Source organism: Oncorhynchus mykiss, chromosome 12 (assembly GCF_013265735.2).
Source record: "Oncorhynchus mykiss isolate Arlee chromosome 12, USDA_OmykA_1.1, whole genome shotgun sequence".
NCBI classification, from domain to species: Eukaryota; Metazoa; Chordata; class Actinopteri; order Salmoniformes; family Salmonidae; genus Oncorhynchus; species Oncorhynchus mykiss.
The window spans coordinates 83,354,574-83,371,036 of NC_048576.1; the positions used below are offsets into that span (position 1 = coordinate 83,354,574).

At 41.5% G+C, this 16,463-nt stretch overlaps 1 protein-coding gene across 3 annotated transcripts in view; it reads right to left on the reverse strand.

The window, feature by feature from the left end:
- LOC110538664 (transient receptor potential cation channel subfamily M member 4) overlaps positions 1-16,463 on the reverse strand; it is a 58,180-nt gene that overhangs the window by 35,319 nt on the left and 6,398 nt on the right. For all 3 annotated transcript variants that reach the window (XR_005035156.1, XM_036938820.1, XM_036938821.1), the window contains exons 2-4: positions 3,945-4,006; positions 3,618-3,795; positions 2,682-2,862 (exon numbers count right to left, since the gene is read on the reverse strand). Coding sequence is in view for 2 of the 3 variants with exons in the window: in XM_036938820.1 (XP_036794715.1) it covers positions 2,682-2,862; positions 3,618-3,795; positions 3,945-4,006 (421 nt within the window). In the remaining variant the exon portion in view is untranslated. The remainder of the gene's footprint in view (positions 1-2,681; positions 2,863-3,617; positions 3,796-3,944; positions 4,007-16,463) is intronic.

The following is a 16,463-nucleotide window of genomic DNA, read 5'->3' on the forward strand; positions in this document are numbered from 1 at the left end:
TAGGGGGCTTTCTCCTTCAGGAAACCTACTGGACAAATACTACTCTGAACAAAAATATAAACACAACAGGCCTTAATCTATTGATTTCACATGACTGGGAATACAGATATGCATGTCTTGGTCACAGATGAGGTGTGGATCAGAAAACCAGTCACTATCTGGTGTGACCAACATTTGCCTCATGCAGCACGACATCTCCTTCGTATACAGTTGATCAGGTTGTTGATTGTGGCCTGTGGAATGTGGTCCTACTCCTCTTCAATGGCTGTGAGAAGTTGCTGGATATTGGAGGGAACACAAGGTCGTACACGTCGATCCAGAGCATCCCAAATGTGCTCAATGGGTGACATGTCTGGTGAGTATGCAGGCCATGGAAGAACTGGGACATTTTCAGCTTCCAGGAATTGTGTACAGATCCTTGAGACATGGTACTGTGCATTATCATGCTGAAACATGAGGTGATGGCGGCGGATGAATGACACGACAATGGGCCCCAATGGTTCCTTTGGACAGGCTTGTGCTAGCAATGACTAAGTGGAGCAGGCATGATGCGCTTACCCTATAAGGGGACATCGGCAGCGCTGCTAGAGAGACTTGATACTCTCTCAATCAGTAGACGACATGAGACATTTGACAGAAGTACCAAAGGTTTAGAAAAATTCTAGTACCATGTTCTATTATAAAAACAGTACAGAAGTTTCGGTATACCTTTCCAGAATGCCGTTGAAGGCAGGAGGTCTCATTGCAAACTGCAGTCTGTAGCCCTTGGTAACTGTGGATAGGATTCAAGGCTTGACTGCACATGCACGCCAGTTGTCTACTCTCTCGGCGAGTAGCCAACAGGGAGGCTGACTCGCTCACCAGTGGCGCATTGTATTTTTGCTCTGTTTCCTTGGCAATATGCCTGGTTGTGACAGGTGTTTTATTGAAAGAGAGTGTAGTGACACTGGGAACTGGTGACAGTGCTTTGAAGCAATTTGTCTTCCTGCCTCAGCTGAAAACAATCGAGTGGAGGGGAGAGCTGTGGCACGGAGGGCACCCGGAGGTAGAGTGATCTCCCTTGGGTGGACCACAGAGTCTGTGCTCCACCCAAGAAGGAACAGTGCAAGGAACCGAATGCCTCGTTGACTGCCCCTCTCTTCCGCAGGGGGCGTACCCATAAGTCTGACACAGACCAGAGGGGTGGGACTTGGATGTGGCTGGGAGGATGGCCGTTTGCCCCAGTGTCACATGCTGTGTCTCTGGGGGCTTCCCCATTCCCCACCTTGGTTGGTGGAGGGCTAGCCCGGATTGCCACAGTTTCCGGGTCTACAGGGCAGACAGAAGTTAAAGGCTTGACTTTCCTTCTTACAGAGTTTGCACTTCTGCTGCATGGTGGCAACAGAAGGCCCAAACAGTACCTTAGGCACTACTAGAGTTTCAAGGAAGTCTTCTTTGTCCTTGTCGGATAGAACGGACAGGTTGAGGCACAAGGCTCTCTTTCCTACCACCGCAAGATACATGACGCGGCCACAGCATTGGATGGCGCCTCTAGAGGCACGGAGGTTGAGCTCTGTGATGGCATTGGGGTTGAGGTGGCTGGCCAGTGAAAGCTCAAATACCCAGGTCCTCCAAGTCCTTGACCTCCATGTAGGAAAAATGCCTGGTTTGGACCCTGGAGGTAAGGGGATTGACCCAGTAGCGCTTGGGTTCCGGCAAGTAGGCTGGGACAGCCGGGAGGAGCTGCGGTCACACTTTATTTGCATACTCCGGATTTTCTACAGATGGTCATACTATCAACAAACTGTTGATAAGCAACTGCTTGCTAAGGTTAGGTATAGAATACGGATTAGGGTAAGGGTTAAGTTTAAGGTTAGGATAAGGGCTAAAGTTAGGATTAGAACTAGGATTAGTTGAAATGTTACTGATAGCCTGTAGAGCCTCTACAGACGGACTATCCAAATAAAGTGCTACCAGAGCTGCTGCCTGGGACAGCACGAGAGGGGAGATGCCTCCCATCGTAAAAGTCCCCCTCTGCGTCTCAGTCCCCCACGGGTTCGGGCCACTCAATGTTGAGTCTGGCCGCTGCCCATTTGCAGACATCGAGCAGCGAATATTTGTTGTCCACTATCAATGCCCGCTAAGGACGAAAGATGATCTGTCGGCTTGCGCCTCATCACCCATCTCCTCTCCTGCATAGAGGGGTCTTATCCCGTCATCATAGGACGGGAGGTCCTCCTCCCAATGGGGGTCATCAAGAAGCATTTAAGGAAAATGTCAATTTTCAGTGTACAAATAATGACATTTATTCAAACAGGTGGCCAAAAATAACTATCTGAAAGCCACGGCCCCAATAAGCCACACCTCCAATCTTTCAATAGGCTGCCACCTCTACAATATATTATTTAAAATATTCTAATTGTACCCCTCCCATTACAAAACGGTTCCAGTTTGAACCTGTACACAGGGGTTCCTCAATAAACCTTTTTGAACTGGAAAGGTTCCCTCTGTGTGGCAATTTTTTGAATCCCAAAAGGTTATTCCAGGCTCCTTTACTTCTAAGAGTGTATGAATTAATTATATTGTAAAGAAATAGATGAAACAGAGTGGGCGTTGTCCTCAGCTGTGCTCTGACCAGCCTCAATCACAGCACACCATGGTATGTCTGTTTGTGTGTATGTGTGTGTGTGTGTCTGTCTCACCGGTGCTCTGTGCCGCCTTGACCAGCCCCTGTCTCAGCACCTCCCTGACCCAGGGCTTGACCTTCTCGCACCCCCCACTCCCCACAACAGAAACCACCAGGTTGGGGGAGGGCACCCCCCAGTGGGCCGTCATCAGACTGTACACGATCTGAGGTGGGGTGTCGCATGACAGTCGCAAGAACTGACCAATTGGAAGAGAAAAGGAGAAGAGGGTGGGGAAGAGTCAATGAGTATCGCCACACAAAGTTATGATGCTCAAGAGGCTACATAAAGTGCTGCTTGCTAGTTGCTTGTTTTGCCTATATGGTGTAGCTAATCGAAAGTGAAGAGATATCAGTACAGGTGAGAACATTCCGCCCACCATGGTTCCATAGAATGCCAGACAGACGTTCTGCAACATACAGCCCAACCAGACCTGATGTAGATGAGCAAAAGACTGAAATGAACTACATTCACATATTTGTCATTTAGTGTCAATGAATGGCTATGTGACCTATTCATTTCATAACATATAGCATCATGAGATTAGCATGAACTCAATCTCTCAGTAGGATCATGTGGTAACATAGCTGAGTCAATTGATAGTTATGAGTTGACGGGCACTAAGCCAACTACCTAATTCATGAATCAGCCAGTCACACACCATGTGTGTGTCCTAATGTTATTTATACCTTAGTAATACCCTGGGCTGATTGATTGAGTACGGGACACGGATGAATAAACACACCGTCCTCCATGAGATCATCAACAAGGGCCAGAAGCCAAACCCAAGACACTAGTGTTGTGTGTGTGTTAGTTTGTCTTTGCATGAGTGTGTGGGTGCTTGCATATGTGCAAGTGTATGCACGCACATGTGTGCATATGTTGGTATGTGCATGCTCTTACATGTGTGCATATGTTGGTATGTGCATGCTCTTACATGTGTGTGTTACTCACATGGCTGTGTCTCCTGCCAGCCCCTGCGAATTCCAGCTCTCCGAAGGCGTCGGTGGGGTACTCTGAGGAGTGCTGGGAACTGTCCCACTGGCTGACGATGGCGGCTCCGAAATAGTCTCCCGTAGCGTTGGAGCCGTGAGTCTCCCGCATGCCCCCACACTGACACAATGCCCCATTGCTGACAGGGAGAGAGACACACACACACACAAACAACACACACACACACACAACATTTGCTTTGCATAGACCAGACACATTTTGCATTGTAACTGTAACTATATTGTGTCAGATAAAGGGACAACTCAGTGACCCAGAGAAAGGCTGTACCTTAAAGAGTCCTCTACGAATGTGGTGCATACTCGCTTCCTGATGATGTTGGGGATCCAGCTCTGGGAGAGAAAGAGTTGATTAAGAGTAACTATCTCGGCTACAGATGTAGAATTTTATGTGAAACTGGATGTATAGTAGCAATTAGCAAAAAGCCAAGTCATCATAGACATTGTACGAAAGTGTGTGTGTGGACTACATGGACATGTTTTTGTGCAAGGGCTGCTAAGGATTAGCATAATACAAAAATCACCATAAAAATCTGTCGGTTTAAGCTGTGTCGCACCCCCGCATCTGCGGTGAAAAGGGACAGCGCTATCGCGGTGAAAAGTGACAGCGCTATCGCGGTGAAAAGTGACAGCGCTATCGCGGTGAAAAGTGACAGCGCTATCGCGGTGAAAAGGGACAGCGCTATCGCGGTGAAAAGGGACAGCGCTGTCGCGGTGAAAAGGGACAGCGCTATCGCGGTGAAAAGGGACAGCGCTATCGCGGTGTTTGACCATGAGACTTCCTGAAAATCGGTCTTCACACAAAATAATCTGTAGCAACCCCTCTATGGAAAGATGAGACTCTCACAAACACGATGTGCTCTGTTCTACGACCCACATGAGTCTTGGGACTCATCTGAAGTCGGTACAGCCGATCTGCAAACTTCTGTCTGTAGCGTCTGAACGGTTTGGGCCACACATACATACACACTATATATATATATATATATAGGGACTGTTTAGTGCCAAAAACAAGGGGTTAAATACATGTTAAAAACATGTTTTCTGATCTTTCTTATAAATGTATATCTGATCTTTCTTATAAATGTATATCTGATCTTTCTTATAAATGTATATCTATCAGATAAGACAGACACTTCAGAATAAACTTCCTTTAGATTTTTTGGGGGGAATATCTGTTGTTCCATGTAGTAAATCTGTTATTCAATGCATGGGCTAATATCAGTAAGGACAAAAATAGATATGTTTATACCAAGGTTCCTAACCCTGACCGTAAGATTTTCTGGATTTTTGTTTTAGATTCCGTCTCTCACAGTTGAAGTGTACCTATGATAAAAATGACAGGCCTCTACGTGCTTTGTAAGTAGGAAAACCTGCAAAATCGGCAGTGTATCAAATACTTGTTCTCCCCACTGTATGTCCAATATACCACGACTAAGGACTGCATTTATGCGCGACGCAACAAGGAGTGCCTGGATACAGCCTTTAGCTGTGGTATATTGGCAATTCACCACAAACTCCCAAGGTGCCTTATTGTGATTATAAACCAGTTACCAACACAATTAGCACAGTAAACAAGTAATTGTGTGTCAAACCCATGGTATATTGTCTGATATAGCATGGCTTTCAGGCAAATCAGCATCAAGGACCCAAACTACCCAGTTTATAACACCGTTCCATTGTCTATAATATGGGTCCACACGTTTCAGTGTTAAATTAAAGGTTGAGTAAATTAGAATTTTGTCCACAAATGTACCTAATTTTCTATGTAAATAGTTTGTGTAAATGCCATAATGCAGTTATTTTTGTTTGATACTTCTCTTGTTAGCTGAAATCGTATTTTTCTGAAGTTATTGTAGCTGTCGCGCTAGCTGTTTAGTCCAAACACAGTAACAAATCATGGGATTTTATCATAGGAAATGAACACCTGTAATAAAGTAGCCTCTGCTTCCAGGCCTCAGTCGCATTGTTCTCAAGAGTCTGGGGAAGTTCATATTGGAAAGGTAGGTATGAGTGGAATGCTGACTACCAGCGGCTGCTGGCTAATTGGCTGTGATAAGCACAAATTATCCAGATTAAGATCATTTACGGTGCTAGCATTGTTGGCATTCTATATATTGCTTTGAATAAATGTTGTATATAATTTGGTTGAAAATGACACTACCCCAAGTGGGCACATGTGAAAATGATTGGCTTTCGGAGTCAACTCTCCGCCTTCGTTCATAGCCATGGGAATTAGGGGTTCTGAGGGTGCAGCAACACCCCCTGAAATTCTGAAGAAAAAAATTACAACAATAAAGTAGTGCATTGGGCCTTTAATAGTCCTGTATTAGCAGACCAACATATCCGTCTGCAGCGCCAGCAATGACAAAAATATTTGTCTACCCCCCCCCCCCCCCCCCCGTGCCTTTAAAGAGCTTGGAAAATTCCAGATAATGATGTCATGGCTTTAGAAGCTTCTGATAGGCTAATTTACATAATTTGAGTCAATTGGAGGTGTACCTGTGAATGTTTTTCAAGGCCTACCTTCAAACTCATTGCCTCTTTGCTTGACATCATGGGAAAAATCAAAAGAAAGCCAAAACCTCAGAAAATTAATTGTAGACCTCCACAAGTCTGGTTCATCCTTGGGAGAAATGTCCAAACACCTGAAGGTACCACGCTGATCTGTACAAACAATAGTACGCAAGTATAAACACCATGGGACCACACAGCCGTTATACCGCTCAGGAAGGAGACGCGTTCTGTCTCCTAGAGATGAACGTACTTTGCTGCGAAAAGTGCAAATCAATCCCAGAACAACAGCAAAGGACCTTGTGAAGATGCTGGAGGAAACGGGTACAAAAGTATCTATATCCACAGTAAAACAAGTCCTATATCGACATAACCTGAAAGGCCACTCAGCAAGGAAGAAGCCACTGCTCCAAAACCACCATAAAAAAGTGCACATGGGGACAAGGATCATCATTTTTGGAGAAATGTCCTCTGGTCTGATGAGACAAAAACAGAACTGTTTGGTCATAATGACCATCATTATGTTTGGAGGAAAATGGGGGAGGCTTGCAAGCCGAAGAACACCATCCCAATCGTGAAGCATGGGGGTGGCAGCATCATGTTGTGGGGGTGGCAGCATCATGTTGTGGGGGTGCTTTGCTGCAGGAGGGACTGGTGCACTTCACAAAATAGATGGCATCGTGAGAAGGGAAAATTGTGTATATATTGAAGTAACATCTCAAGAAATCAGTTAAAGCTTGGTCGCAAATAAGTCTTCCAAATGGACCCAAGCAAACTTCCAAATGTATGGCAAAATGGCCTAAGGCCAACAAAGTCAAGGTATTGGAGTGGCCTATCACAAAGCCCTGACCTCAAACCTATAGAAAATATGTCGGCAGAACTGAAAAAGTGTGTGAAAGCAAGGAGGCCTACAAACCTGACTCAGTTACACCAGTTCTGTCAGGAGGAATGGGCCAAAATTCACCCAACTTATTGTGTGAAGCTTGTGGAAGGCTACCCAAAACATTTGACCCAAGTTAAACAATTTAAAGGCAATGCTACCAAATAATAATTGAGTGTATGTAAACTTCTGACCCACTGGGAATGTTCCTGATGAAAGAAATAAAAGCTGAAATAAATCACTCTCTCTACTATTATCCTGACATTCCACATTCTTAAAATAAAGTGGTGATCCTAACTGACCTAAGACAGGGAATGTTTTACTGGGATTAAATGTCAGGAATTGTGAAAAACTGAGTTTAAATGTATTTGGATAAGGTGTATGTAAACTTCCGACTTCAACTGTACATTCTGTAGCTACCTCAGTTACCTTGTACCCCTGCACATCAACTCAGTACTGGTACTTCTTGTATATAGCCAAGTTATTGTTATTCTTTATTCACTGTGTATTTATTCCTTGTGTCATTATTTATATTTGCATTGTTGGAAAATGACCTGTAAGTAAGCATTTCAATGTTGTTTATGAAGCATGTGTCAAATAAACTTTGATTTGATTTGTTGGGAGTGGCAAACAGCTTGGATACACTCCACCTTCTTTTAGCCTCTTACTGACAAGACGGTCCACAGGCTTTATTACGGAAGAGGAGGTGAAAGCGTGGTAGGACTAATAATAAAAGGTACTATCTTGTCCCCTAAGGTGCACCATTGGCTGTTTTGAGGTCACACTGCTTGGTCATAATTATGTAGGGGAGAGTTGGGTAAGTTGAGCCATTTTTTACATTCAGCATCACTATTTCAAGAGAAATATAGTATTCTTTCTAACAAAGACACTGTATCTACATTAATTTTCGGATGTTGTTTTTCCCTGGAAATAATCACAATTCATGTAAACATAACAGTTTTGAAAACATAGCTTGTCAAACAAAGTCTCTTGAAAAAAATGACCCCGGGTATGGGGTAAGTTGAGCATTAAGGAAAGGGTACGTTGAGCCACCTTGGGGTAAGTGGGTGATGGTGTTCTGTGACAGTGGGTGATGGTGTTCTGTGACAGTGGGTGATGGTGTTCTGTGACAGTGGGTGATGGTGTTCTGTGACAGTGGGTGATGGTGCTGGTCGGTCAAAGTTTAATTAATGGATTGGGGGTGTGATATATTGTATATCTTAAATGCATGCCTACATTCATATATAGATCTCTGTTCAATATCACTTATCCTTCCATTTCTTGAGCAGTTGTCTGGGACAGGGATGTTGTTTTGATGTGCCAATTTGTAGGCAAGTTCTCTCCATAAAACTGGTCTGCGAGATTGACATGTTTATCAAGCTCAGACTCCATGTCATCAGATAAGACCTTGTGTGCCTCTACTACTCTATCATAGCTCTCTTTCACACAGGTACGTGGTCCTTTTCTTTTTTGTCAATGTACCATTCAGTCTATTTTCTCCATCTCTTGCTGCTGCTGAATGGACTTCTTCCCTTCTCTCAATTCCTTGGGGGGCTAAACGTGCTGGTTTTACATTTGTATACACTGGGCATGATGATGTCTGCTCTTTAACAATAGTTTAAATGCATGATACATTGCATAAAACTAACAAAATGTTAGAATTTGTATGGTCTATGGTGGCCATTGGCTGAACTTATGTTAACCAACAGACATTGGCTCAACTTACGCCAAGGCAAACATATTGACTATATTAGCCCATACATGATACACTTTCATGATAGGTTTAGGATTTCACATTGTAGCTTATAAACCCCAACTGATGTACAATTATTTTTTTTAAGTACTTTGGTTTAGATACAAGCATCATTAAACCTATAACACAATATATTAATTTAACTATGAAAATCTGTTTTTTGGACCCAACAAGCTCACCACTTTTTCCATGTTGTTTCATCCTTCACATACTCCATGGAATGATTTAATATCTGGTGTATGGACGGTTTCCCAGAAACAAGGGGTGGCTCAACTAACTATTTGGGTCAACTTACCCCACTCTCTCCTACCTATAACTAATGGTACAGTGGGCATACTTTACAGGGTACCACTACAGTGACAAGCATTTGTACCCCTTTAAGTACAATGTGCAACCTTTTTTTCTGAGACTGTGGGATACTGTAAGTGTTAAGTAAACAAACTGTAGACTAATCCAACTGGTAGAACCTGACTAGCAATAGCTGCTGAAAGCGGATTGGTATTCAATTCAGAACTCATATCCCATTGACCCACACCCTAGTACCTGTCATAGCATGCTCAGTGCATATAGAAGTTATACTGTACTGGAAGTGAATTAAGATGGCTAGTCTCTCTCTCTCTCTCAAACTTTCAGATCTTGTTAAGATGAGAAATCAGGCCTGGGTTAGAAAAACAGACCCTCTAGCTGATTGGCAGCTTTTCATGCAATTGAGAAAGAGATGTACTACCTCAATCAAGAAAGCTAAATCTAGCTGCTTCCTAAGTTCTATCTCAGACTCTACTGGTGATCTGTTAGAATTTGGGAAAACAGTAAATGCACTGAAGCGTGGAAATTCCTCTCCTTCCCTTCTTAAGCAAGTTGTGTCAAACTCTAGCATCATAACTGAGATAAATAAGAATTTATGTTTTTAAATCAGTTCCGTCAACTTCTAGTTAATATTTGCTTTCATTACAACAGCTTTGGACTTGTGATGTGCTAGACACCTTGTGCAAGATTGATGTAAAAAATAAATAAAACCCACAGCGGCTGATTTGCTTGATCCTTTCTTGCTGCAGCTTTCTGCTGATCTGATTGCAGAATCTTTAACACTCCATTTTAACCTAACAATTATTTCTGGTACCATCCCCAGGATCTGGATTATCATCCCATTTCAAATGATCTTGCCTAGCAGCAAAAATGATAGAATCCTTTGTAAATATTCAACTTAAATCCCTTTTAACTACGAAATAAAGTACCTTTGATACTTTCCGGACTCCTTGACTTTTTCCACATTGTTACGTTAGCCTTATCCTAAAATTGATTAAATAAAAAAGTCCTCAGCAGTCTACACAATACCCCATTATGACAAAGTGAAAACAGGCTTTTAGAAATATTAACTACTGTTTTTTTATTTCTAATAAAATTAGCAAACATTTCTAAAAACCAGTTTTGGCTTTGTCATTATTGCGTGTGTAGATTGAGGAGAAAAAAACAGTTTAATCAATTTTAGAATAAGGCTAAAACATAACAAAATGTAGATAAAGTCAAGGGGTCTGAATACTTTCAGAAAGCACTGTGTACTCTAAAATGTACACCAGTCAGTGCTATGACCTGGTCTGAAACCTATCTTCACTACCTCTAGGTTTTAAATTATGTTCTTAATGGTTTGGATAATAAGAAACTCTGTGTCCATGTTTATTGACCTGTCTAATGATGGCTTCACCACTGTGGCTGACTCATTACAGAGGCTTTCATCAATTGGACTTGACCAGTAGCTGGTTTGAAAATCATTTAAAAGGACAGAATACAGAGTATATTTACTGATGGAGTTCAATCAGGTTGTTTAGACAGAACAAAGGGTGTCCACAGTATCCTTGGTCCGAATCTTTTCATTATTTGTTAATCTGTAAAAAAAATAATAATAATAATAATTGTATGAATATTGGCACTGTGGGTATATTCTATTGCCACCACAGCTGACAAGGCTCTGTCAGAGCCTTTATCGCCCTGTAGAAAGCCCTGGTTGAACTGAAGTTCATTCTTAATGCAGGTAAAACCATGTATATGTTATTTTCCAAATCACGTAAACATTTATCTGATGATTTATGTATATGTTTTGGATGGAGACCTCATTGTGTCCCCGCTTATGAATGTCTGCCACTGTATTGAAGCAATTGGATGCAGTTTATCAAAGTGCATTACATTTTATTAAGGGCGATGTGTACTGAACCTATCACTGCATTTTTTATCAGAAAGTAGGCTGACCCTCCTTGAAGTCTCAGAGTGAAGCATTGTGCTCTGTTTGTCTATATAGCCCTCTTGCATATGCTTACCTCATTGTTAACCTTCAGACTTATAAGTTACCAAACCCGGACTCAGGAATGGCTAAACCTTGAGAATCCTTCAATACCCTTCACTCTCCTTCCAGACTCACATTAAGCATCTCCAATCCAAAATTAAATCTAGAATTGGCTTCCTATTTTGCAACAAAGCAAACATACCCTCGTAAAACTGACTATCCTACCGATCCTTGACTTCAGCAATGTCATTTACAAAATAGCCTCCAACACTCTACTCAACAAATTTAATGCACTCTATCACAGTGCCATCCGTTTTGTCACCAAAGCCCCATATACTACCCACCACTGCGACCTGTTTGCTCTCGTTGGCTGGCCCTCGCTTCATATTCGTCGCCAAACCCACTGTCTCCAGGTCATCTATAAGTCTTTGCTAGGTAAAGCCCGCCTTAGCTCACTGGTCACCATAGCAGCACCCACCTGTAGCACACGCTCCAGCAGGTATATTTCACTGGTCACCCCCAAAGCCAACTCCCCCTTTGGCCGCCTTTCCTTCCAGTTCTCTGGTGCCAATGACTGGAACAAATTGCAAAAATCACTGAAGCTGGAAACTAATATCTCCCTCACTTACTTCAAGCATTTCTTATTTTATTTTTTTATTTCACCTTTATTTAACCAGGCAGGCCAGTTGGGAACAAGTTCTCATTTACAACTATGACCTGGCCAAGATAAAGCAAAGCAGTGCGACACGAACAACAGAGTTACACATGGAATAAACAAGCGTACAGTCAATAACACAATAGAAAAAAAGGAAGTCTAAAAACAGTGTGTGCAAATGGCGTGAGGTGGTAGGTAATAAATTGGCCATAGTAACGATGTAATTACAATTTAGCAGATTAACACTGGAGTGATAAATGAGCAGTTGATTTGCAAATAGAGATACTGGTGTGCAAAATAGCAGAAAGTAAATAAAAACAATATAGGGATGAGGTGGGTAGATTGGGTGGGTGGGCTATTTACAGATGGGCAATCATCTGTCAGGGCAGCTTACAGATCATTGCACCTGTACATAGACCATCTGTAAATAGCCCACCCAACTACCTCTTCCCCATATTGTTTTTTTGTACCCCAGTATCTCTACTTGCACATTCATCTTCTGCACATCTATCACTCCAGTGTTTAGTTGCTAAATTGTCATTATTTCACCACTATGACCTATTTATTGCCTTACCTCCCTAATCTTACTTCATTTGCACACACTGTATATAGACTTGTCTATTGTGTTATTGACTGTACGCTTGTTTATTCCATGTGTAACTCTGTGTTGTTGTTTGTGTCGCACTGCTTTATCTTGGCCAAGTCGCAGTTGTAAATGAGAACTTGCTCTCAACTGGCCTACCTGGTTAAATAAAAATACTTTTTTTTTTAAATCCACTGATTTAGGTTCCTCTGCTTTTTGTATTTTTGCGCCTCTCATGTGGAATGATCTCCAAACATCCTTAAAGTTGGTCCTTCTAGGGCAATTCAGGCGGATGTTAGAGGGCGTTTTTACTGAAGAATGTGTTTGTTTCATGATTGTATTTAGGTTTTCGTGTTTTGTGTTTGCTTTTCCATGTGTATAAACTGTAGATAAACTGTAGATATGTACAGTACAGGAAAATGTGTGGAGAAGATTAAAAAGGTACCACTAGACAAGAGAAATACCTTCCTCTCTCAATAGGCAGGTTTCCAATGACTCAGGTATATTCAACAAAACCACTGTCACAAAAATAACTTGTGGCACATGTAATGGAAAGGGCAACTAAATAGGAGAAAGGTTCTAAAAGATCCACAAAATGTTTCTGTTTGACAGGAACTTTCTTTGATGGAAAAGTGTTCCTCTAATAAATAATGAATTATATAACACACTTATGTTTAAAATGCTCATAAAAGTGCAGTAAATGTGTGTAGACAAAATAAGCTGCTCAGTTACTACTCTGCCAGCAGGAGCTCCTGGTGCCCAGGCTGTGCGCCCAGCAGTGGTGGTTCTAGACCATTTCAACTGGGGGGGGCCAAGCTGGGGCCAATTGTACTGTTACAGGGGCCAGTTACATTAGAAGTTATTGTTGTCATGTTGTTTTCTTCACTGCATTGCAGGCATTAGCAGGCAAAATACCATGTTCCGCGTTGCCACTGTCTAATAACAGATGTACAGAAAGAACGAATTCAAAAATTTGTTATGTAAAAAAAAAAATTGCATACTCCACTTCTAGGGGGGCCACAGGGGGGTCCAAAATTGTTGTCACAGGGGCACTGCTAGTGGCGCCCAGTGCTTGGATTGTTTTGTCAGCCATTTGCTATGAGGGGGGACTGCAAAGTAAATGGACATCCTGGGGTGCTGAAATGTGCGCTCAGTTCTTCTGGAACTGGCCTATCAGGTAGTCAACTGTTGGCGCTAAAGAGCAAATTGTACTTAAATTTGTATTTTAAATCATAAAAAGTCATTTGGAGCCTGCTGGATGGATTCTGGGACTTGATAAACTGGACAGCCACATCCAACAGTCGAATAACAGTCAGAGGGATACACTAGCTAGAATCTTCTCACGGACCAGGTAAGACAAAAATGCATGGCTCTATGAATTCCCAATTCGCAACAGCGTATTTTGTTTCAGATGCTAGGTAGTAGACAGGGTGTGTTAACTAAATCATTGGAATTGATGTAACGGATGTGAAACGGCTAGCTTAGTTAGCTAAATAGCGTTTCAATCAGTGACGTCACTTGCTCTGAGACCTTGAAGTAGTTGTTCCCCTTGCTCTGCAAGGGCCGCGGCTTTTGTGGAGCAATGGGTAACGACGCTTCATAGGTGTCAGTTGTTGATGTGTGCAGAGACTCCCTGGTTCGCGCCCGGGTATGGGCGAGGGGACTGTTTAAAGTAATACTGTTACATTGACATAGGCTACATTTCCATTTTTCATATTTTAGGTGTTTTGTTAGTTCTCCTTGAAATGGTCAAATAACTTAAGCATAGATTATTAACTTTATTTCTAATTTGGACATAGTAACTAGTAAAAAAATAATGGCACCGATTGGCCTACAGGGGTCGCTGTTGTAAGCAGTCTCACGAACCCTCATATATGTTGCCCCGTTTGACCTAGAGACTATAAACTTTGTTTCCGCATGTTGAATACATTTGCCACAAGGACCCATAAGGTCCGTCAGGATAAACTTTCCTCCATCTTGGACATTTTGGAAAACGTATTCTCATGAACAAAATAATATCAAAGTTGACAGTTTGATAAAAGCTAAAAGGGATTGGTCAAATCTATCAGTCCCAAGACCCAAGCAAAGAAAATATAATTCTGACCTTCATTTACATGCATATCCAGACCTTATATTTTGCCTCACAATGAACTGAACTGTTTTAAAATGTTATTTTCAGGACAACCAGGACTACACATAGAACACAAAACAATTTGACAAACAGTTGCAATCATAAGTTTTATTGACAAATGTATTAAAAAAAAATAGTCCGCCAACACAAAAACCTGAAATTTGAATTTATTTGAATGCTGTCGTACAAAAATGGTTTATTCAGTTAGAAATTAATATCCAACTAGTTAGTGACAACTGTGTGGAGTTTGTGACAGCAACTACGTGAGCTTATTAATATATTATAGACACTATGTCCCGGGATTTCCTATGATATTCTATGTCGAAGAACCCCTTACCTTCTAACAACTATTGTGTAGCTTGTGAGCGTCATAGAGCAAAACATGTTACACGTGTTCATGAGAGTCTCAGCTTTTTCATAGATAGCTACAAACTATTAAAAGCGCAAACGATTCTTACTCTACAGGCGTTTTTGTAAAAATAAAAAAAAAGACCAGCTCAGGGCCCCTCCTGGGTCCGCCTTTGTCTCAAAAACTGCTCTAGCTCAGCCCCTTTCAAGAACACATAGTGGTTGTTACCAACTGATGTATAATAAATAGACAAATCCAAAAATGGTGCAACCCAGAAGTATGTAGCTTAAACACACAATGTTTAAAAGGGGTTAGAAGCCCTAAATCACTCCGGCCTTAAGAGATGGCTGAGTTATCGATAAATCAGGAAGTCAGATTTTACGTGTCCATTTAAATCCTTAGTAAATCCTCTCCAATGGCCTGTCAACTTGAGACATTTTAGGGTCATCAAAAACATGACCATGTATAGCATATGTTTGGCATTGATATCATTAAAAACATAATACACATAATCATAGAAAATCTTCCTCTTGGACAGAGTCAGATTCACTCTTTAGACTCATCACAATGGTTCCTAAAGAGTTTGAAAAAACAACATTGATGCATTCAAAGATGACCACACTATACCAGTAGATGCTTATTAGCACATACGCTAATATGCAAGAAATACTTATCATGAACTATAGGACTAAATGGCACCAAATTTGGAATATAGGCCCTTGGTACGTCTTAACTTAGCTTTTCTCAAACTAAGGGATTGTCCATTTAAACCACTGTAAATCCACTCCACAGTGGCCTATCAACTTGTGTCATCACTATTATGGCCAGTACCTAAGATGAACCACACTGAATTTGCTATTGACATAAAAATAAACTGTTAACTACTAAATCATTATATATGTAACGCTAATACTCAAAATCATCTGCCATCATCATCTTCTCATGAACCATATGTCAGATTCACTCCAGATTTTATATTTAGACTTCTCTAATGGTTTTGAGAAGAGAAAAAATGTTGCAGCACTCAAATATGGCCACATTGTACCTATAGATGCATGTTAGCACAAATGCTAATGCAAAAAAATATATATATTATTCACATGAATGAAAAATCAGATTAACTCTCAATTTGGTATATAGACTCAAGGAATTTGAGAATTATTAGTTGCTGCATTTAAAAGTGGGCCACGCTACACCACTAGATACACCATATGACACCAGGGATATAAGAACTGAACCGATGGACATGGGGCCATGAAATTTGGTTTGTAAACCTTATGTACAGTATATGTCCTTAGAAGCTGTGTAAATATAAAGTCACTGCAACCTTTGATGGCTGCACCAGACCAGCTGGTAGCCACTATGGATGTCATTAGCATCCTATGATGCCACTGGTGCCAGAGCAATGACTATTGTCTAATGCAAAAAATATATTAAAAAGTATGGGCAAGCCAAAATAAATATTGTGATTAGTATATCTGTATAATCACATAGTTGCCCTATTATGCGGTATGAACATAGTGAAAAGTGGATCTATTATTCAGGAAGATGAGAAACCCGGAAGTCCTCCTGCTTGCACAGTCTGAGTATTACAGCTGTGAGATTGTAGTGACGTATTTTGGAACGCTGATGTGGAGGGTATCAACT